Source organism: Sus scrofa, chromosome 3 (assembly GCF_054392235.1).
Source record: "Sus scrofa isolate SSC_HxYL_T2T_F1_AM1 chromosome 3, Sscrofa_HxYL_maternal_Yorkshire_Landrace_v2.0, whole genome shotgun sequence".
Lineage (NCBI taxonomy): Eukaryota > Metazoa > Chordata > Mammalia > Artiodactyla > Suidae > Sus > Sus scrofa.
The window spans coordinates 30,308,167-30,330,127 of record NC_139385.1 but is presented as its reverse complement, the minus strand read 5'-3'; the positions used below and the strand labels follow the sequence as shown (position 1 = coordinate 30,330,127).

Here is a 21,961-nt window from a genome sequence, read left to right as displayed (position 1 = left end):
TAGGTGTCAGGGTTTATTCCTGGATTCTCTATTCTGTTCCATTGGTCTGTCTATCTGTTTTGATACCAGTACCACACTGGTTTGATGACTGTGGCTTTGTAATATTTCTTGAGGTCTGGGAGAGTTATGCCTCCTGCTTGGTTTTTGTTTCTCAGGATTTCTTTGGCGATTTGGGGTCTTTTGCTGTTCCATATAAATGTTTGGATTGTTTGTTCTAGTTCTGTGAAAAATGTCATGGGTAATTTGATAGGGATTGCATTGAATCTGTAGATTGCTTTGGGTAGTATGGCCATTTTTACAATATTGATTTTTCCAATCCAGGAGCATGGAATATCTTTCCATTTCTTTACATCTTCTTTGATTTCTTTGATTAAAGTTTTATAGTTCTCAGCATATAAGTCCTTTACCTCCTTGGTCAGGTGTATTCCGAGGTATTTGATTTTGTGAGATGCAATTTTAAAAGGTATCGTATTTTTGTATTCCTTTTCTAATATTTCTAGAATATATAAGCAACTTATACAACCCAACAGCAAAAAAGCCAATCAATCAATGGAAAAATGGGCAAAAGACCTGAATAGACTGTTCTCCAAGGAAGATGTACAGATGGCCAGCAAACACATGAAAAAATGCTCAACGTCGTTGATTATAAGAGAAATGCAAATCAAAACTACCATGAGATACCACCTCAACACCAGTCAGAATGGCCATCATTAATAAGTCCACAAATAACAAGTGCTGGAGGGGTTGTGGAGAAAAGGGAACCCTCCTGCACTGTGGGTGGGAATGTAAACTGGTACAGCCACTATGGAGAATGGTATGGAGGCACCTTAGAAATCTATACATAGAACTTCCATATGACCCCACAGTCCCACTCTTGGGCATATATCCGGACTAAACTCTACTTAAAAGAGACACATGCACCCGCATGTTCATTGCAGCCCTATTTGCAATAGCCAGGACATGGAAGCAACCCAAATGTCCATCGACAGATGACTGGATTCGGAAGATGTGGTATATATACACAATGGAATACTACTCAGCCATAAAAAAGAATGACATCATGCCATTTGCAACAACATGGATGGAACTAGAGACTCTCATACTGAGTGAAATGAGCCAGAAAGACAAAGACAAATACCATATGATATCACTTGTAACTGGAATCTGATATCCAGCACAAATGAACCTTTCCACAGAAAAGAAAATCAAGGACTTGGAAAACAGACTTGTGGCTGCCGGATGGGAGAGGGAGGGAGTGGGAGGGATCAGGAGCTTGGGGTTATCAGATACAACTCAAAATAGATTTACAAGGAGATCCTGCTGAGTAGCATTGAGAACTATATCTAGATACTCATGTTGCAACAGAACAAAGGGTGGGGGAAAAAATGTAACGTATACATGTAAGGATATCTTGATCCCCTTGCTGTACAGTGGGGAAAAAAAAAGTCTCTATCTTGACATTCCATTGGGCCCATATATCTCTACCCTGTAAGTTAATGGGAATGGGTAGAATGTAGGGTCGAAAACGTGCCTCCCTATCATCTGGTCTTAAACACAAAGTACATGGGTGCTACGAAAGCCTGGGGACCGTCTGCCCACACCCTTTGTTCTGTGCAAGTAGCCAGTGCTTGGGCCATTCTTTATCTGACAGTGCTGAAGCATCTGCCCCAGTGTCAGCCCTTGGAATGCATCTTCTTTAATTTTTATCTCTAACAAAGGCCATCCCTGTTGTATTTGAGTCCCCCAGTAATTTTCTATGGGGGTATTTGTACTCCCAAAGTTTCCTTTTTCTCTTTTCGAAGGGTTGGCACCAGGTACAAAATAAGGTAATGGGAGCAGCTATGCAATGGCTTGTCCTTTTTGTAAGGTTATGAATCTGTCTACAGACACCATAATTTGAATTACTCTTAAATAGTCTGAGTCAATGACTCCCCCCCCCCTTTTTTTTTGTGGCACTAGATCTCCCTATTATAAGACCCACCATACCAGAAGGGACGGGGCCTTCAGCAGAAGTAGGTAGCACATACATTTTTCCTGCTTCATTTAATAATTCAGTGCTTTGAAGGGGAAGGTCTAGTCCTGTGCTCCCTCTTGTGGCAGCCCAAAGTGGTCCCACTGAGGTGAGTTCACCCAGATTTGCCTTGGCTGTGGTTTGGTGAGGCGAGTCCCCTTTTTGCTCTGGGCCTTTGCTCTGGGCCTGGGGAATTTGGCCCAATCAGGAGTTTCCGGAGTCTAAGGGATTTTCTTCTTTGTCATATTTGGATTTACATTGGTTTGCCCAGTGTTTTCCGTTTTTGCATCTAGGGCAAACGCCAGGAGGAGCAGTTTGACCTGTCTTACAATCCTTTTTCAGATGGCCCTTTGTTCCATACGAAAAGCACTTAATCGTGGAGTTATCGGGCTTTCCTTTAAGGGCAAAGGCCAACAGCTGTGCTTTATGTGATTCTGTCCCCGCATTTTGGCGCTTTTATAACCTGTGCTGTCGTGGAGGGAGGGCTGGTCTTTGTCTACCTTGATGCCTCTTAAAACGCTCGTAGAGTCTTCATTGGCACTTTCTACTGCCAAAGATAACAGTAGTGTCTCTGCGGCCTCTAAATCATCTATCTGTCTACTAATAGCCTCTTGTAATGGATTTATAAATTCCATATATGGCTGAGGAGGCCCCTGTCTGACATTCCCAAAGGAACCCGTCCCTCAGCCTGAAATGGGAATTTTATGCTCCATAGTCTTTATGATTTCAGTTAATTGTTGTCTCCCCAGCATGGGAACTGCAGCTTGTTGTTGAGGATGGGCATAAGGACCAACTCCGATCAGCTGTTTCAAGGAAATAGGTATATTATTGCCCAAGATTCTCATAGCCTGTGTAACACAGGCGTCCTTAAGGTCCTGTCTATACACTGCATATTGAGCAGGAGATAAGACTGCCTTGATAAGAGCATTTCAATCCCAAGGGCACATGGAGGGGCTTCCTGCTATTGCTTCTACAACCCACAAAGCATAACGGCCGTTAAGCCCATACGCGTGTACTGACGTTTGGAGCTCTTTTACTGTGGAGAAAGGAATACCATCAGAAATAGGGTGGCCATTTCGTGGCATGACTAGAAAAAATTGTAATTCTCCTGCTTGGAAAGCCTCCTTCATGCATTTTTGCATAGGTGTTTCCAACTTAGAGACTGGTTAGTTCTCATGTAGGGAGTGATGCTGGCAGGGCTGCAGAAGGCGATTGTGGCAGAGCTGTTTTTAAAGAAGCAGCAGTGGCGGTAGCAGGTGGAGGGTTATTCAGAGGCACAGAGTTAGGTGCAGCAGGGGGAGGCCTTTCCAAGCAGGTCTCAGGGACAGAAGCACCTTCTTTATCATCGGGCTCATCTTCCCATTCCGTTTCTCCAACACTTTCATATATAGCAACTTGATGTAACAGACCTTAGAGCTGCTCTAACTGGAGACCAAGTCAAAATAACTTCAGGGCTGAGCGTCCCTATCTCTGTATGTCTTTCTTTCTTTATGTTTCCTTCCTACTCCTTCCCAAATTTCTATATTAAAGGACCCATGTGGTGGAAACCATGGGCAGTCAGTAATTTTGTTGCAGAAACTGCAAAAACCGTGGCAGCAGAAGGAGACAAACAGCACTCGGAGATATGGAAAAGCAAGGTTTATTCAGCACCAGTGCGGGCTCAGAGGAATCACCTCCAGAGTCTGAGCACCAGGTCTTTGTTCTCAGTAACTTTTCTACATTACAAGGTCTTGATTTTCCCATGTAAGCATCCCGGACCTCCCCCCTCCCCAAGCAGACAGTGTTCCTCCCTAAGAAACTGAGCAAGCAAGGTTACAGAAGCGGAACTGATAAGCAATGTTGGGTACACGATTAGCAGGGCTGCTGGTGTGGACATAGGGCACACAGTTGCTACATTATTACAAGAAGGGTGGTATGAGGCGCGGATAGCTGGAAAGGCTTGCAGCTGCCTTCTTAGCCAAGGGGAGGTTGTCCTTTAGTTAAAACTCCATTTCAATTTTAGTAAAGCCTTTCTAGAAAGCTGTATTCCTATCGCCTGACCTAGAGTCTATAACACTCAAATATACTGTTTCTGCTCTGGTTGGTGAGTATTCCGCATGTCCTCTCTTGTAAAGTATGTCCCGCAGCAGTGGATTCCAGTATAGTTCCACTGCCCCTTACCGTTCCGGTGGGATCATCATGAAATGAGTTTTAACTAAAGAACAACCCCCCACCCCTTGGCTAAAAAGGCAGCTGCAAGCCTTTCCAGCTATCCGCGCCTCATACCACCCTTCTTGTAATAATGTAGCAACTGTGTGCCCTATGTCCACGCCAGCAGCCCTGCTAATCGTGTACCCAACATTGCTTATCAGTTCCGCTTCTGTAACCTTGCTTGCTCAGTTTCTTAGGGAGGAACACTGTCTGCTTGGGGAGGGGGGAGGTCCGGGATGCCTACATGGGAAAATCAAGATCTTGTAATGTATAAAAGTTGTTGAGAACAAAGATCTGGTGCTAAGACCCTGGAGGTGACGCCTCTGAGCCCGCACCGGTGCTGAATAAACCTTGCTTTTCCATATCTCCAAGTGCCGTTTGTCTCCTTCTGCTGCCACGATTTTTGCGGTTTCCGCACCAATCAAGTCATCTGGCGCTCTCAGTTCTTTCTCCTTCTGCGGGTGTTGCTCCGGTGTGTCGACTGGAACCATGGTCACGTCGGGATCACCACTTGTCGGGAAATGAGTCCCCGACAATGTTATTATTCCACGTTGAGGTGTGGAATTGGCCTCAACTGAAAGAAAAAAGAGAAGAGATTTGAGTTCTGTGCTCAGAAGCCCAAGCTCCGCGTAGGCTTTGAGGCTGTTCTTTTATTGAGAAGCTTACAAGTGCCTTTGCATTCCCGTAGTCCTGCACCCAGTTAAAGGTTAAACAGATATGATCAAACACAAATAGCTACAGATGATAAACTGCAGGATTTGTAGCAGTCATCAGACCCTCATATGCAAGTCCTTCTGATCAAAGGTCTTTTTTCTAAACAACCAGAGCAGGGTCAGTTTCCAGTTTTGTTTTTTTTTTTCCCAAGTACAATCAATCTCTGCAAGAGGCTTGAGGGCATGGTGCCAAGCTCCAAATCTATTCTTAATCTATAAGTGGTCTTCTGCCAGAGTTGTAATTCTACACCTATGCTATTTTTCTACATCCTTTCCCAGAGACCACGGCAGTGTTGATATCTTTCTGAGATGGTGATTTCAATTCATTCATATGTATATACCCAGAAATGGAAGTGCTACATGAGACGGTAGATCTATTTTTAATTTTTTGAAGAATGTCAATACCTTATTTCCTGGTACCCAGGAACCCATTTGCTTCCTTTACTTCTATAAGAACAGACTCTGTGGCCGATAGGGCTTCTTGGTTTTGGATGCGAATCAGGCAGAACTGCCCCCTGAGCTCCCTGGACCGTTGGGGCCATGCTCTCCGCTTAGCCTGATTCTGGAGTTTTCATAGTGATGTTGGTCTATGGACAGTTGCCAGCTGGGCTTCTTGCGAAGGGGAAGGATGTCTGGAACAACCCATGGGGCCATCTTGATGACGTCATTCTCCTAGATATCTTTCAAAATCAAGTGTCTGTACGTTTCTATCCCAGTTAAAAATGTGGGTGGTTATATTTTATTATGGGCTTTTTGCACTGCTTTGCATACTTTGAATAGAAGTCTTCCATTAGATATATAAGTTGGAAATATCTCCCCCTTCTGTGGCTTTTCTTCTTAGCCTCGTGATGAATTTTTTTTAATTGAAGTATAGTTGATTTACAATAGCATGCTTCAGATGTACAGAAACGTGATTTTTTTCAAATTATATTCCATGATCAGTTATGACTAGATATTGAATAGAATTCCTTATGCTATACCTTAAATGCTTGTTGCTTACCCATTTGATATATAGTAGTTTGTATCTGTTAATCCTATACTCGTAATTTGTCCTTCTCGCCCTCCTTCTCCCATTTGGTCATCATAAGTTTGTTTTGTAGTTTGTGAAAGTCTTCTTCTTTTTGTATATAGATTCATTTGTATTTAAATTCCACATGCAAGTGATTATCACATAGTATTTATCACATAGTATTTGTCTTTCTGTCTGACTTCACTAAGTATAATATTCTCTAGGTCCATCCATGGTCCTGCAAATAATAATATTTCATATATATCACATATGTCTTCTTTTTAAGTCAAGCAGCTGCTGACGGGAACTAGGGTTGTTTCCCATTTAGGGTATTGTAAACGGTCTTATTGTGAACACAGGGGTGCACCTAACTTTTTGAACGAAGCTTTTGATTTTTTATAGGTGTATAACCGGATGTGGGATTAGTGGATCATATGATAGCTCAATTTTTTAGTTTTTATTTCTTTAATTTATTGGGTTTCCCACTGTGGCTCAGTGGTTAACGAATTCGACTAGGAACCATGAGGTTGCGGGTTTGATCCCTGACCTTGCTCAGTGGGTTAAGGATCCAGCATTGCCATGAGCTGTGGTGTAGGTCGAAGGTGTGACTCGGATCCCACGTTGCTGTGGCTGTGGTGTAGGCCAGTGGCTGCAGCTCTGATTTGACCCCTAGCCTGGGAACCTCCATATGCCACAGGAGCAGCCCTAGAAAAGACAAAAAGACAAAAAAAAAATATTTATTGTTTAGGTTTGTTATTTTTTTATTTTTTTCCATAGGTCAAAATGATTTATTACCAATTGTGCTGGGACATTTCAAATCAAAGTGTTTTGTGGGATGCTTCTAAAAAATTATTTGTGTGTGCGTGATAACCTTTGTCTAGCATCTCAAAATATTTTCATCCCTGTAAATGGCTTAGTTAATGTTCAAGCACATAGGTTTTTGGGTCTGGTCTATTTCAGTGTTACATCTCTTTTTACCCCTCACATCTAATTCATCAGTGGGAAGCTTTGGGTTCTACAATACGGCTCATATCATTCTCTCTTCTGTCTTTACTGTCATCTATTAAGAGCATATCATCATCCTTTCTTTTTTGGACTTAGGTACCAGCATTCTTTTTTTTTTTTCCCACCCTTTGTTCTGTTGCAACATGAGTATCTAGACAAAGTTCTCAATGCTACTCAGCAGGATCTCCTTGTAAATCTATTTTGAGTTGTATCTGATAACCCCAAGCTCCCGATCCCTCCCACTCCCTCCCTCTCCCATCAGGCAGCCACAAGTCTCTTCTCCAAGTCCATGAGTTTCTTTTCTGTGGAGATGTTCATTTGTGCTGGATATCAGATTCCAGTTACAAGTGATATCATATGGTATTTGTCTTTGTCTTTCTGGCTCATTTCACTCAGTATGAGAGTCTCTAGTTCCATCCATGTTGCTGCAAATGGCATGATGTCATTCTTTTTTATGGCTGAGTAGTATTCCATTGTGTATATATACCACATCTTCCGAATCCAGTCATCTGTCGATGGACATTTGGGTTGCTTCCATGTCCTGGCTATTGCGAATAGGGCTGCAATGAACATGCGGGTGCATGTGTCTCTTTTAAGTAGAGTTTAGTCTGGATATATGCCCAAGAGTGGGACTGTGGGGTCATATGGAAGTTCTATGTATGGATTTCTAAGGTATCTCCAAACTGTTCTCCATAGTGGCTGTACCAGTTTACATTCCCACCAACAGTGTGGTATCAGCATTCTAACACAGCTCCATGTGTCTACTTTTGCCTTTTTGCCCTCCATTCTCCAAGCAGTAACAGAGTACTCCTTAAAAGTGGAAAAACTGATCATGTTAGACTTTTAAATACAACCTTTCCCTGTCAGTAATTCTGTGCCAGGAAGTCTTACAAAGCTGTTCTAGAACATGGGAAGGCATTCTAGAAAACAGGAATTGTTATCACTACTTTATGCTCAATTTATTTAACCAGACTGGTGTTGCTACTTAACTTTTATTACTGAGCTCCTCTGTACAGAAGAAACTGTGATGGTACCTGCCTTATGCCTGAGCTGAAACTCTCAAAAAGAAAAAGAAAAAGAAAAAACCACACTAATTCACCAAACAAACAAAAAAGGCTGGTAAATTCACCTTGCATCAACTGTAGAGGGCACTATGAACATGGGTACAATGATGTCTATGTGTATGTACTCAGGCCACTTGGACTGAGTTAATTAACAATAATCACCTTGGGGTGTTTTTTTATTATTATTACTTATTAAATTAATTAACCCTGGAAAACTTGAGATAGACTATGTCTGAGCAAGCCAGGCCATGCCAGACAGAGTACAAGGAAGACATTCCCCAATATTTTAATTTCCCCTAAAAAGCTCAGTGCAATAGAAGTCTTGGTACCTATTTCTTGGCCCTCTCTGCACAGCCAAGCCAGAGATGTCTCGTGACAAGTCGGTTCCCTCTTTATAGTTTGTGTAGTTTCAGTGAGGGAGCTGCTCCATCTATAACATTGGATAGTCTATTTATGGAATATATAGATTTATTTATTTTTCTTTTTTCCTCCTTTTTAAAGAATAATATTATGATTTACAGTGTTCTGTGAATTTCTGTTGTACAGCAAAGTCACCCAGTCATATATATATATATATATATATATATATATATATATATATATATATATATATATATTCTTTGTCCCACATTATCCTCCATCATGTTCCATCACAAGTGATTAGATATATAGTTCCTGGTCCTGTACAGCAGCATCTCATTGCCCATTCACTCCAAATGGAAGAGTTTTCCTCTACTAACCCCAGATTCCCAATCCATCTCACTCCCTCCCCTTCCCCACTGTCAAAAACAAGTCTGTCCTACATGTCCATGGTATTTTCTGTTTTGTAGATAGATCATTTTTGCCATATTTTAGACTTTACATATAGTGATATCATATGGTGGCTGTCTTTCTCTTTCTGACTTACTTCACTCAGGATAAGAGTCTAGTTCCATTCATGTTGCTGCAAATGGCATTATTTTGTCCTTTTTAATGGCTGAGTAGTATTCCATTGTATATACGCACCACATCTTCCTAATCCATTCATTGGTCGATGGGCATTTAAGTTGTTTCCATGTCTTGGCTATTATGAATACTGCCACAATGAATATACGGGTGCATGTATCTTTTTCAATGAAAGTTTTGTCTGGATAGATGCCCAGGAGTGTGATTGCTAGGTCATATGTTAGCTCTGTATTTAGTTTTCTGAGGTACCTCCATACTGTTTTCCATAGTGGTTGTACCAAGTCACATTCCCACCAACAGTGCAGGAGGATTCCCTTTTCTCCACGTCTTCTCCAGCTTTTATTATTTGTTGACTTGTTAATGATGGCCACTGGTGTGAGGTGATACCTCATTGTAGTTTTGATTTACATTTTTCTAATAATTGTTGATATTGAGCATTTTTTCATGTGCCTGTTGGCCATTTGTATGTCTTCTTTGGTGAAATGTCTATTTAGGTCTTCTGCCCATTTTTCACTTGGGTTGTTTGTTTTTTTGTTGTTGAGTTATATGAGTTTTTTGTATATTATGGGATTAAACCTTTGTTGGTTGAGTCATTTGCAAAAATTTTCTCCCATTCTGTGGGTTGTCTTTTCATTTTTTTAATGGCTTCTTTGATGTCCACAAGGTTTTGAGTTTAATTAGGTCCCATTTGTTTATTTGTGTCTTTATTGTCATTATTTGAGGAGGTGGATCAAACAAGATGTTGCTGTGATTTATATCAAAGAGCATTCTGCCTATGTTTTGCTCTAGGATTTTATAGGCTCTGGCCTTATTTTTAGGTACATTTTGAGTTTATTTTTGTGTATGGTGTTAGACAATGTCCTAATTTCATTCTCTTAAATGCAGTTGTCCAATTTTCCCAGCATCATTTATTGAAGAGACTCTTTTTCCTCCAATGTATGTTCTTGCCTCCTTTGTCATAGATTAATTGACCCTAGGTGTTTGGGTTTATTTCTGGGCTTTCTATCCTGTTCCATTGATCTCTATTTCTGTTTTTGTGCCAGTACCATACTGTTTTGATGACTGTACCTTTATAATAGAGTCTGAAGTCAGGGAGCCTGGTTCCTTCAGTTCCATTTTTTCTTTTCAATATTTCTTTGTCTATTTGAGGTCTTTTGTTCTTCCATACAAATTTTAAAATATTTTGTTCTAATTCTGTAAAGAATGTCATTGGTAATTTAATAAGGAGTGCATTGAATCTGTAGATTGCCTTAGGTAGTATTGTCATTTTGATTATATAGATGTTTCCAATCCAAGAGCATGGTATATTTTTCCAGATATTTATGTCTTCTTCAGTTTCTTTCATCAGTGTCTTATAGTTTTCAGAGTATAGGTCTTTTGTCTCTTTAGGTAGGTTTATTCCTAGGTATTTTATTCTTTTTGATGCAATGGTAAATGGGATTGTTTCCTTAATTTCTCTTTATGACCTTTCATTGTTAGTATATAGAAATGCAATTTATTTCTGTATATTAATTTTGTATTCCGAGACTTTACCAAATTCATTGATGAGCTCTAATAGTTTCCTGGTAGTGTCTTTAGGATTTTCTAGGTATAGAATCATGTCATCTGCAAACAGTGACAATTTAATTTCTTCTTTTACAGTTTGGATTCCTTTTATTTATTTTTCTTCTCTGATTTGCATGGCTAGGACTTCCAAGACTATGTTGAAGAATAATGGTGGAAGAGGACATCCCTGTCTTGTTCCTGATCTTAGTGGAAATGCTTTCAGTTTTCACCATTGAGAATGATGTGTCCTGTGGGTTTTTCATAAATGGCTTTTATTATATTGAGGTATTTCCCTTCTTTGCCCACTCTCTGGAGAATTTTTTGAGGAATGTGTGTTGAATTTTGTCAAAATCTTTTTCTGAATCCATTGAGATGATCAAGTTTTTATTTTTCAGTTTGTTGATGTGGTGTATCACATTGATAGATTTGTGGATATTGCACAATTCTAGCATCCCTGGGATAAATCCTACTTGATCATGGTGTCTGATTTTTTTAATGTATATTTGTATTCATTTTGCTAATACTTTGTTGAGGATTTTGGCATCTATGTTTATTAGTGGTATTGGCCTGTAACTCTTTTTTTGTGGTGTTTTTGTCTGGTATTGGTATCAGGGTAATCGTTGCCTCATAGAATTAGCTTGGGAGTGTTCCTTCCTCTGCAGTTTTCTGGAAAAGGTTCAGGAGAAGAGGCATTAACTCTTCTCTCAATGTTTGGTAGAACTCACTTGTGAAGCCACCTGGTCCTGGACTTTTGTTTTTTAAAAGATTTTAATCACATTTTCAATTTCGTACTTGTGATTGGTCTGTTCAAATTTTCTATTTCTTGGTGGTTCTTTGTAAGAATCTGTCCATTTTCTCTCTCTCTCTTTTTTTTTTTTTTTTTTTTTTTGGTCAAAGGCATGTATCACCATTAACTTAACTTCCCTCTTAGAACTTAACTGCATCCTATATACTTGGTAAGGCTGTGTTTCCATTTTTGCCTATCTCGAGATAATTTCTGATTTCTTTTTTTTATTTTATCTTTGACTTATTGGCTTTTAAGTAATGTTATTTAGTCTCCATGTGTTCATTATTTTTCTTTTATTCTTTTTGGTTGATTTTTAGTCACATTCTGTCATGGCCAGAAAATATGCTTGAAATAATTTCTATCCTCTTAAATTTGTTGAAGCTTGTTTTCTGACATAGAGTGGTCATCTCTCCTAGAGAATCTTTATGTGTGCTTGAAAAGCATGTGTATTCTGGCTTTTTTTGGATGTGGTGTCCTATGGATATCAATTAGGTCTAACTGATCCTTAACCCCCTGAGCAAGGCCAGGGATGGAACCCACAACCTCATGGTTCCTAGTCAGATTCATTTCTGCTGTGCCATGACAGGAAATCCTACTTCTCAAATATTTTAATGCTTATGGTTTCTTGTCACACTTTAAGCTTGGTTAGAAATTAAGTAATTCAAATTCGTGATTTACTCATTAAAAATTTACATTTTGTTAGATAATCTAAACTTCTCTTTAAAAATTCTTTGCTCCCTTAATAGAGTTGAAGAATGGATTTTTCATGGTTCTACAAATTTATGGTTCTTCTGTGGAAGAATTTTGTTTTAAAGGTAAGTTGAGCTACCTATTGAAGTTTTGCAAAAGCTAAGAGACCACATTGGGAAAATATTGATAGCGCAATCACTACATTTCAGTTTATACTGTTGCATTTTTCTTAGGTTTAGGGCTGGGGGTATCTCTTCAAAGTCTGAAGAGTTCTCACAGAGTAAAATGATAGCAGCATGACACATAGAAAGGAGAAAAAAGACAGTCCAGGAAACCTTTGCTGTTAGACAGTCAAGCTGTTGCTTTTGGTCATCTGTATCTCTTTTATGAAATATCTATTAAAATAAAATAGTTATCCATTTGCAGTTAATGTACTCTTAGCACTATTAACTATTAATCCTTTTTTTTTCTTTCATGTACTAGAGGCGGCGATTCATTGCTTTAATTATGGAAATTATCCTCACATTACTATTTATTGGTACACTTTTGTTAACCCGCAACTTTGTGGTTATAAGGAATTATGGACCTTTCAATTACTCTCTTCAGCCTGTGGATGAGTTGCCTGCATTCCTTGGAAACATCCCTTTTCCTGGTCTATGGGAATTGGCTTTTGTGCCTTCCAAAAGTGTCGTGGTAAAGAATATTGTTGAAACTGTGAAAAGAGATTTACACTACAACTTTAAAGGTTAGAAATCAAGGTTTTCTTTTTAAAAAGTACCATTCCATTATTTTGGCAAAGATACACTTACAACCTTTTGTCTTGGCATTAATCCCAAGTGAAACATTTTAGGAGAGGCTCATAAACAAACAGTAACCTTCTAAGTATAAAATGGACTTTGTAAACTTGAGAGTTAAATTCCTACAAAATATTTTCTCCTAGAACCTAAAATATTTTTAATATATAATCATCATTATTATATATTGTCTAACCTATATATCTATATAGATGTATATAGACATATAGGTAATAATTATCTATTAGATCTATATATTTTAGATAAGGTAATATTCTGATAGATAATTTAATAATATTTTAAAATAAGTAATAAATTTACATCATTCCTGGTTATCATCCAATTCTGTGATACCAATTCTGCCTTGTTTCTGGTTATCCTTCTTAAACTGGGTGAGTCTTAGCCAGGCGTACATTATAGTGTGCCAGAAGTGCACAAAGCCACAGTATAAGCTGAAGCCCTCCTTCTGGATGTATATTCAGAGGTCAGTTGCTTCAAACATCTTTTATATAAAAATGTTGCACAAGTCATATGTGAAGCTGCATAGAATTGTTTTAAAAGTTCCCAATTCTTCACTCACCCTCCCATTCTCAACTCAGTTCATCGCTTTTTTCTCCCAGAGATAAATGTTGTCAGAAGTTTGGTGAGCATCCTTCTACTGCCCCTTCCCTTTACACATATGTATTTATTCAATCGCGGATTTGTTTTCAGTCTTGTTTCTCTCTCAAGGGTTTTGAGAATCCTGAGCCTAGATGCCATCTCAGAACATCTCCCACTTTTATAAAACACTGAGGCAGGAAAAAAAAAAGCAAACTCCCCAGTAGTTTTTATAGTATATATCCTAATAATTTAGTATTTTACAGATTACTCTGGGTTACCCTCAAATAGTTTATTTATAATTTCCACTCTGATTTCTTTTTTGATGCATGGAATTTTTAGGCCTTTATTACTTAGCCCCCAGGGGTGTGTCATTATCTTCTGTCATTGATTCTATTTCAGTTTCCCTTGAATCAGAGAGTATACTCCATGGCTGCAATTCCTTGAAAATTTGAGAATTATTTCTGACGAGTTTATGGTGTATTGTGATAAGTGTTCCATGTGCCTTTGTAAAGACTATGTATTTCGTATGTTTTGCTTGTAGTATTCTGTAAATGGCACTCAGGTCAGGTTATCAAGTTGGTTAATCATCCTGCTTTTCAACTTTTCTGTATTCTTACTATTATTTGTCTGTTTATCCTCAGTTGTTGAGAGAGGTATTCAATTTCCAACTAGGTGTTATTAGTATTAAATAGGCTTTGTATATATTAAAATAATATTAAAATTTCCTTTTTGTGTATATATTTTGAAATTACATTATTAGGTCATGCGAGCTGTCTGTTGAATTGCTTTAAAATATTTCTCAGATCTGGAATTTTTACCTCTGTTTTTAATAGCGTCTAGGCCTCTAAAGAAATGTTCTGTTTTTTAAATTTATTAACCATGGTTACTTTAAAGTTTCTTCCACAAAGTTGTGGAATCTGGTTTACTTATATGTATTTTTCCAAGTCATCGAGTTCTGTTTCATAGCATATCTTGCGTGTCCATATTAAATGACAGATATTGTGGATGAAAAATATTAGATGCTCTTGAGGGCACTTCTTTACCCAAAGAGCGTTAGGTTTTCTTCTGGATGGTGGTCAGTGTATTGATGGGCCATCTTGATTCCATCCAGGGTTGGTTTAAGGTTTCAGTAAGGACTGTTCCATTTCAGTTTGCTCTTTATTCCTGAGGCATACCCTTTGTCCTAGGGCCTGGTTGCTCCTCCTATGGCATGGCCCTTCTAGTCTGGAGGATTTTTGAAGGGCCCACTAATGTTGTAGGGTTTGACCTTCATTTTCTGTCTCTCCTCACTGCTCAGCATCTTGGTCTGCCACCTGATGTCATCTTAGTTTCTTGGGTCTTATCCTGTGCTTTGTTTAGGAGTTGGTCAATGGAATTTACATGCTTAATTTTCTCTTCTCTTCTCTTCTCTTCTCTTCTCTTCCCTTCTCTTCTCTTCTCTCTTCGGAATTGTGCTTTCCAAGTCCCAGCTATTTTGGCCAGCTGAACTCTCACCTTCTGCTCTTCAACTTTGGAAGTCTGCAACACTTATCAAGTGATTTCGGGTAAAATACCAGGGTGAACATGATACTCACCTAAGGCAATTCCCTTTTTCAAGACTTGTAACTCCATAGGTTTTGCTCATGCTTATTGCTCTCAAACAGTTTTATAGGTTTCATCCAACTGTCATGTAATAGAAGTGTTCAGTCTAATATTAGCTATTCCACATAACTAAAACTAGAAGTCCCTGTATAATTTTTTATGGCCACACATGTAGCTTTTGGAAGTTCCCTGCCCAGGAATTGAATCTGTGTTGTAGCTGTGACCTACTCTGTAGCTATAACTATGATGAATCCTTTAACCCACTGTGCCAGGGAGGGAACCTGCAACTCCCAGGTTCCTTGGCTGCAGTTGTATTCTTAACCCACTGTACCACAGTGGGAACTCAATGTATGAGAATTTTTAAACTGTCTGTTGGCTGTTTTCATGTTTTCTGGCTCTCGAGCCCCTTAACCTTCAAAGCCAAATGTTCTGGAGTCTCCTCATCACAATGTCAGACTCCCAGGCTTGGAACCATGACTTCGAGCTCAGAACCTCTGCAATATAGTTATTTTCCTCTTGGTGGGTATGGGACTTGCTTATATCACATAGACACACCTATTATCATATTACTGTGGCTTCGTCCATGTTTGGGGGTGTAGAATATCTTTTTTGGTAGTTTCCAGTCTTTTTTGTCAATATTTATTCAGCGGTTAATTGGGATTTTGGTGTTTTTGTGACAGAAGGTAAGCATTAGTCCTTCTACTCTGCTGTCCTCCTGATCAAGCCCTTCTGGCAGAACAAAGCAGAGTTTGTGCAACAATAACTAATACTTCCTGCTTTACCTGGGTCAGTGCAGCAGAACCGTGCAGTTGTTGAGGCGAGGCCAAATGAAGCAATGTCTGGCAGTGAATTTCTGGAATATTTCAGACTATAAACTATAGCATTCTGCATTTCCATGACAGGCTTCAGGAAAATGATGCTAACAGTAAACTCGGGCCTTATGATATACTCTTTACAGGACTGGAAACAGTAATATCTTAAAGTCTAGGTGTCAAGTGTGGCAGTGTTGAGGAGACTGTAACTTGAGACTGTAAACTTTGGAGGATGAGATGTGTTCTCAAAAATTATACCATCAACAATTTCAATAATGAGGCTTCACATGGAAGCTTTTGAGAATCAAAGCATTGGGGGTTTGCTAGACAGAATTGTGCAATCAAGCCCCTTAAAATCTTGGTCATAAAAATTCATGGAATTTCACTTGCACCAGTGGGCTATTGAAGTCTTTGGTATCCTGTTTACAATAAAAATACATTTACATTAAAAATATGTTTAATGCATAATAGAAGTAAGGAAATCTTTAATGTATATAAATGTACATATAGATATTTAAATGACTAAATATTTTGTCTTAGGAGGGTACAAATGATGCCACATTTAAAATTTTTCAGTTATGTTAAATTTAATTTAGGCTGAGTCCATTGATGAATCATCTCAAATACTGAAACATAATCACCTCAAATATTAAAGTTATAAAGTGGTTTCATTCCTCAGCTTCTAATTATTTTTGATTAGATATTTAAAATTCCCATGATATAGGACTTTGAATAGAATGGATAGTTCAAATTTGTTCATATTTCTCTTTGAGATGGAAATTTCAAAATACAGTTCAAAGCATTGCTCATTGTTAGGTTATTTCAGTATATAGTTATTTTATTCATTATATTTTAAGCTTGTGGTAAAATTTTAACACTCCAAAAAATTATGCATTCCAAATATCCATTATTTCCTTATGCCAGCATTTGAGCAACAGTCTTATAAAATATTTTATATGTTGATAGTCTTTCATCCATGTAAAATGGTTTCCCATCTTATAGAGAGGAAGGGCTGTCAGACATTTTGCCCTTTTGTGGTCAACTCACACATTAGATTCTTCTCTTTCTACAGTTCAAGGTTTTTCTTCAGAAAGAGATTTTGAAAACTACGTTAAAAAAAAGGTTAATTCTAAAAAAGTGATGGCTGCTTTTGTTTTTGACCATGAGTTCCAAAATAGCCATGATCCCCTGCCACTTAAGGTAAGACAATGTTATGTAGAGACTTCAAAATTGTACTTCCAATTTCCAGAGATTTAATGAAGTAGAGGTATCACTATTCCATTTTATACGTGGGATACTGTAAGTTATCCAAGATCATGCTGCTTTAATGTACCAGACCAAATCTAAAAAACTTCTGTGTCCTTGCATTTATTTCGCCAATGCTTTTTGCTTGTGGGAAAAGAAGTGGATTCATCATCTTTCCAAGATTTCTATTTATAAATCAATCATAGGAAATATTGACACCTAAGGATATTACCTCTGCTACTGTATCTGATGTTCCAGCTGTCTCCAGCTGCACATGATGATGAAGGAAATATATATTTCATAGATCAAAAGATAAGATGTGTTAAAGCAAATGCAGCAAAAAGGAGGGGGGGGGGCTTCTCTTTGTGGCTCAGTGGTTAACAAACCTGACTAGAATCCATGAGAATGCAGGTTCGATCCCTGGCCTTGTTCAGTGGGTTAAGGATCCGGCATTGCTGTGAGCTGTGGTGTAGGTTGCATATCCGACTTGGATCCCATGTGGCTGTGGCTGTGGTGTAGGCTAGCAGCTGTAGCTCCCATTCAGCCCCTGGCCTGAGAACTTCCGTAGGCTGTGGGTGCGGTCCTAAAAAGAAAAAAAAAAAATGCATCTTCACTAGCATGGAACACAACACAAAAACTTTCCTATTTCTTTTGAAAGAACTTTATAACCTTTTCTAAACCTGAATTAAGAGAATAATGTGAAGGCTTATCCATGCTGAATCAGCATGAAGACATATGTAGATACTGAGAACGATTCTGATAATAACTCCCAGGGAGAGGCAAGAACATGCTTCGAACCTGGTGTCTCTGATGTTGAGGGAAATAGCAAAGTAAGGTATCATTAATATATGGAAGCAAAATTCTGCATTTAAGATGCAGATGGTTGTCAGTGGAATAAAAACATAAGCAGGGTTGTAGGTATCTTTTCATTCTGTCACATCCTTTCATACACATCAGCTTCCCTCAAGTTACTGGCTCAAGGTAAGCTGATGCTGACATAGGCTCTACCATGTGGCTAGAGCCTGGTCAAAATGTTTTGGGGGCAGGTTCAAACTTCACCCTTTCTGCCTTATATACGCTCCCTTACTTGGCCCCCTTGCCAGTTTTTCTGGTCTGACCCTTCCAACTTTTGGCAATGGTTGGACCATTTGCTGACTTATAAAGCTGCTTAGGTCCAGTGTAATCTACCTTGATGTTTAAGGGTTCTTCAGAATAAGTATTTTGATTTAATAATTAAGTTATGCAACACTCCACGTTTACACTGTATCGCATTCTTCTTTTATCCACATGAAGGACGTTAAAATCACTTTTCAGAGAGGTTGAGATTTTCCTTCCAGAATACTTGGCTGACATAATCAGGCAAGAAATTATAGTGTGTTTTCCTTATATTTAATTGCCGTAGGTGTGCCATCTATTTATTTGGGGAAATACATTCACAATAGTGTGTCAGTTGCCGCTTTGTTTGCAACCTACAGTAACCCTACAGCAGGTTTGCTCTCCCTTCCTAATGTTCAGAATCTGTGGTGATGCCTCCAAATCAGTTTGCCTCAAAATCGCATATTTTCAATTGCACCTTAACCTCTTTTCATGTCTCATTCTAACTTAATTATAGTCTTTGTTTATAGACATTGTTTGTTTCTTATGGCTCCTTGTAGGTAAAATATCACCTGCGTTTTAGCAGTTTCCAGAGGAACAAGGATGTGAGGTTTGATCGAAACAGAGGCTGGGAAACAGGTGCTCTCTTTCCAGCTTTTCCTTCTGTGGGCCCCAGAAATGAGGATTTTGAAAATGGGGGAAGTCCCGGTGAGCACATCTTTAAACACATTTATTTTAATATCATAGTAGTTTAGTAACTGCCATCACATATTTACAGGTATATTACTTCAACCTTGTGATAAAAGTTATTTTTCACTTACTGTGCTGATTTGTTCCTTTGCATTTTTCAGTGTCCAAAAACCCATATGAAACATTCTCGACATTGAAACAGTGTATTTTATCCTTTCCTCGTTATTACCATTTCTTACCCTCGTCTTTTCATGTAGATTTACTTGTGAAATTTTGGCTTTAATGACTCAGTGTACACATCCAGTTACTGACCGTGATTAGTTACAAATATGTTATTCTTTGGGGTTGATGACTAGTTTTTAATATAGTAATTTAAAATTTATTATGTAAACTGCCATTTAAAAGTCTTTAACATGGAGTCTCTAGTTCTATCCATGTTGCTGCAAATGGCATTATTTTGTGCTATTTCGTGGCTGAGTAGTATTCCATTGTGCATATGTACCACATGCTGTACAGTAGAAAATTGACAGAACACCGTAAACCAGCTATAATGGAAAAAAATAAAAATTATTAGTTAAAAATAAATAAATAAAAGTCTTTAACATGGAGCATATGCTTTTACCATAATGCAGATTTTCTTTGAGGAAATAACTCAACAAGAGAAACAAGTTCTGACCAACTTTGCATAATTCTTTAAAATTTCAAACAACCTACATCTTAAATAGGATAAATGAATAACAAAGGTATAAAATGTAGTTTAACAGAACATTGGATAGTCATGAAAAATAGACATTATTAAATCTTCTCAAAAGGAAAGCTCAGAACTATCATATGAGATTGTAGGTATGTTAGCTGCATACTCATCAACACAAAATTGGGATAAATACCCAACTATGAAAATATTTGCTGTGTGAGAGTGGTGGGATTGTGTTGGATGTTATTGTTATTTTATTTGGAAATATTTTAAGCATTATTTTTATAGTCATAAAATTTAAAAGAGAATCTTGTGTCTTTTCCGGCTTATGTTACTGCATAATGAACTTATGCCTAGGGCATTGTTTTATAAAGGTTAGACTGTGAAAAACTAAGAAAGCTGGATGATGCTAAAAGTTGTCAAAGATGTGAGTACATAGAAACCAAACTACACTGCCAGAGGTAGGTTGCCTAAGCTCAGCCAACCATTCTGGAGGGGGCAGTCTGGTACTGGTGGCTATCTTAACCAATGTGAGATACTGTAACAAAACACCACAGACTGAGTAGCTTGTAAATAACAGAGATATAGTTCCCATTGTTCTGGAGCCTGGAAAGTCCAACATCGAGGTACTGGCATGGTCATGTTGTTTTTTGTTTTTTTTTTTTTTTTTTTTTTTTTTTTTTTTTTTTTTTTAGGGCCACACCTGCAGCATATGGAGGTTCCCAGGCTAGGGGTCAAATCGGAGCTGTAGCTGCCACTGGCCTATGCCACAGCCACAGCAATGCCAGATGCGAGCCACATCTGTGACCTACACCACAGCTCACGGCAACACCGGATCCTTAGCCCACTGAGCAAGGGCAGGGATCGAACCCGCAACCTCATGGTTCCTAGTCAGAGTCATTTCTACTGCGCCATGACGGGAACTCCAAAGGCAAGGTCATGTTCTAATGAGAGTCCTCTTTATGATTCAAAGCATGTGCCTTATCAGAGTATCTAGGGATCTTTCTGAAGCCCCATGTATAAGGGCTTTTATTTATTTATTTATTTATTTTATTTATGAAGGCTCCCCTCTCATGACTTAAGTTATTCCCAAAGGCTTCACCCACTGATACCATTACCTCAGACATCAGGATTTCAACATACCTCTGTATCTGCAGGTTTTACACCCATGAATTCACCCAGAATATAGAAGGCAAACTGTATTTTTTGTGTTATGCCTTTTTATTTGAGGCACTTGAACATTCATCAATTTCAGTGTCTGTAGGGATTCCTGGAACCACTTCCCCACAGATACCAAGGGACAACTATATGTATTTTGGATAGATACAAATATTAAAACCATAGCAATTGCCAAATTAAGAATATTTTGATAGATATAAATCCTACAAAACTCTTTTATGGATCCATGAGAATGTTCCTGGTAGTGTTTGTGGTGGCAAGGAACAGGAAGCAATCAGGACAGCTAATGAGAAAGACTGGACTAGATGTATACATAGCAGCATCTAAAGACACAGAACTAGGTGAATAAAATTTATAACATAATTTCACAATAAAATAAAATAAAATGTTGTAGAGAAAACATGTAGTATCCGAAATAAATTTATTGGATGAGATTAGTTACATGGAGAACAAGACAAGATAGTGAATAAATTTGAGCACACACAGTATACTTACCCAGAATAAAGCAAAGTAAAAAAAAAAAAGTCAATTTTATTCAGTCATATAAAGAAATGAAATATCAATACATGCCCCAAGGAGTTCCCGTCGTGGTGCAGTGGTTAACGAATCCGACTAGGAACCATGAGGTTGCGGGTTCGATCCCTGGCCTCGCTCAGTGGGTTAAGGATCCGGCATTGCTGTGAGCTGTGGTGTAGGTTGCTGATGCAGCTCGGATCTGGCATTGTTATGGCTGTGGTGTAGGCCGGTGGCTACAGCTTCGATTCGACCCCTAGCCTGGGGACCTCCATATGCCGTGGGAGTGGCCCTAGAAAGGGCAAAAAGACAAAAAAAAAAAAAAATGCCCCAACATGTATGAACCTTGATAACTTTATTCCAAGTGAAAGAAGCCAAATGCAAATGGTCACATATGATTCCATTTATATGAAGCATTCAGAACCAATAAATCAATAGACACAGAAAGAATATTTGTGGTTGCTAGGGATTAAGGGGAGGCGGGAAAACCCATACTGTTTAATGGGTATGGGTTTTCCTTTGGGGGTGATGTTAATTTTTTAGAACTAGGTAGAGATGGTAATTGTACACCAAATATGTAACACAGAATTGTATGCTTTAAACTTAATTTTATGTTAGCAGCATTTTACCTAATTAAAAAAATGAACGAAACCTAGTGACCTGTGAGTCAATAATGACCTGGAGGTACCATATAAAAAGGAGAAAGAGAAGGAGCACAAAATATACTTACATTTCAAATTCGATGAAAATTATAAATGTATACATTAAGAAGCTCAGCAAATCCCTATCAGGATAAATA

At 38.4% G+C, this 21,961-nt stretch overlaps 1 protein-coding gene across 1 annotated transcript in view; it reads left to right on the top strand.

Annotated features, from left to right (window-relative positions):
* Positions 1 to 21,961, top strand: part of ABCA15 (ATP binding cassette subfamily A member 15) — a 162,961-nt gene that overhangs the window by 51,269 nt on the left and 89,731 nt on the right. Inside the window, exons 8-11 of the mRNA XM_085017386.1 lie at positions 12,016 to 12,084; positions 12,443 to 12,704; positions 16,819 to 16,946; positions 18,647 to 18,794. Coding sequence (XP_084873512.1) covers positions 12,025 to 12,084; positions 12,443 to 12,704; positions 16,819 to 16,946; positions 18,647 to 18,794 — 598 coding nt within the window. The 5' untranslated portion in view covers positions 12,016 to 12,024. The remainder of the gene's footprint in view (positions 1 to 12,015; positions 12,085 to 12,442; positions 12,705 to 16,818; positions 16,947 to 18,646; positions 18,795 to 21,961) is intronic.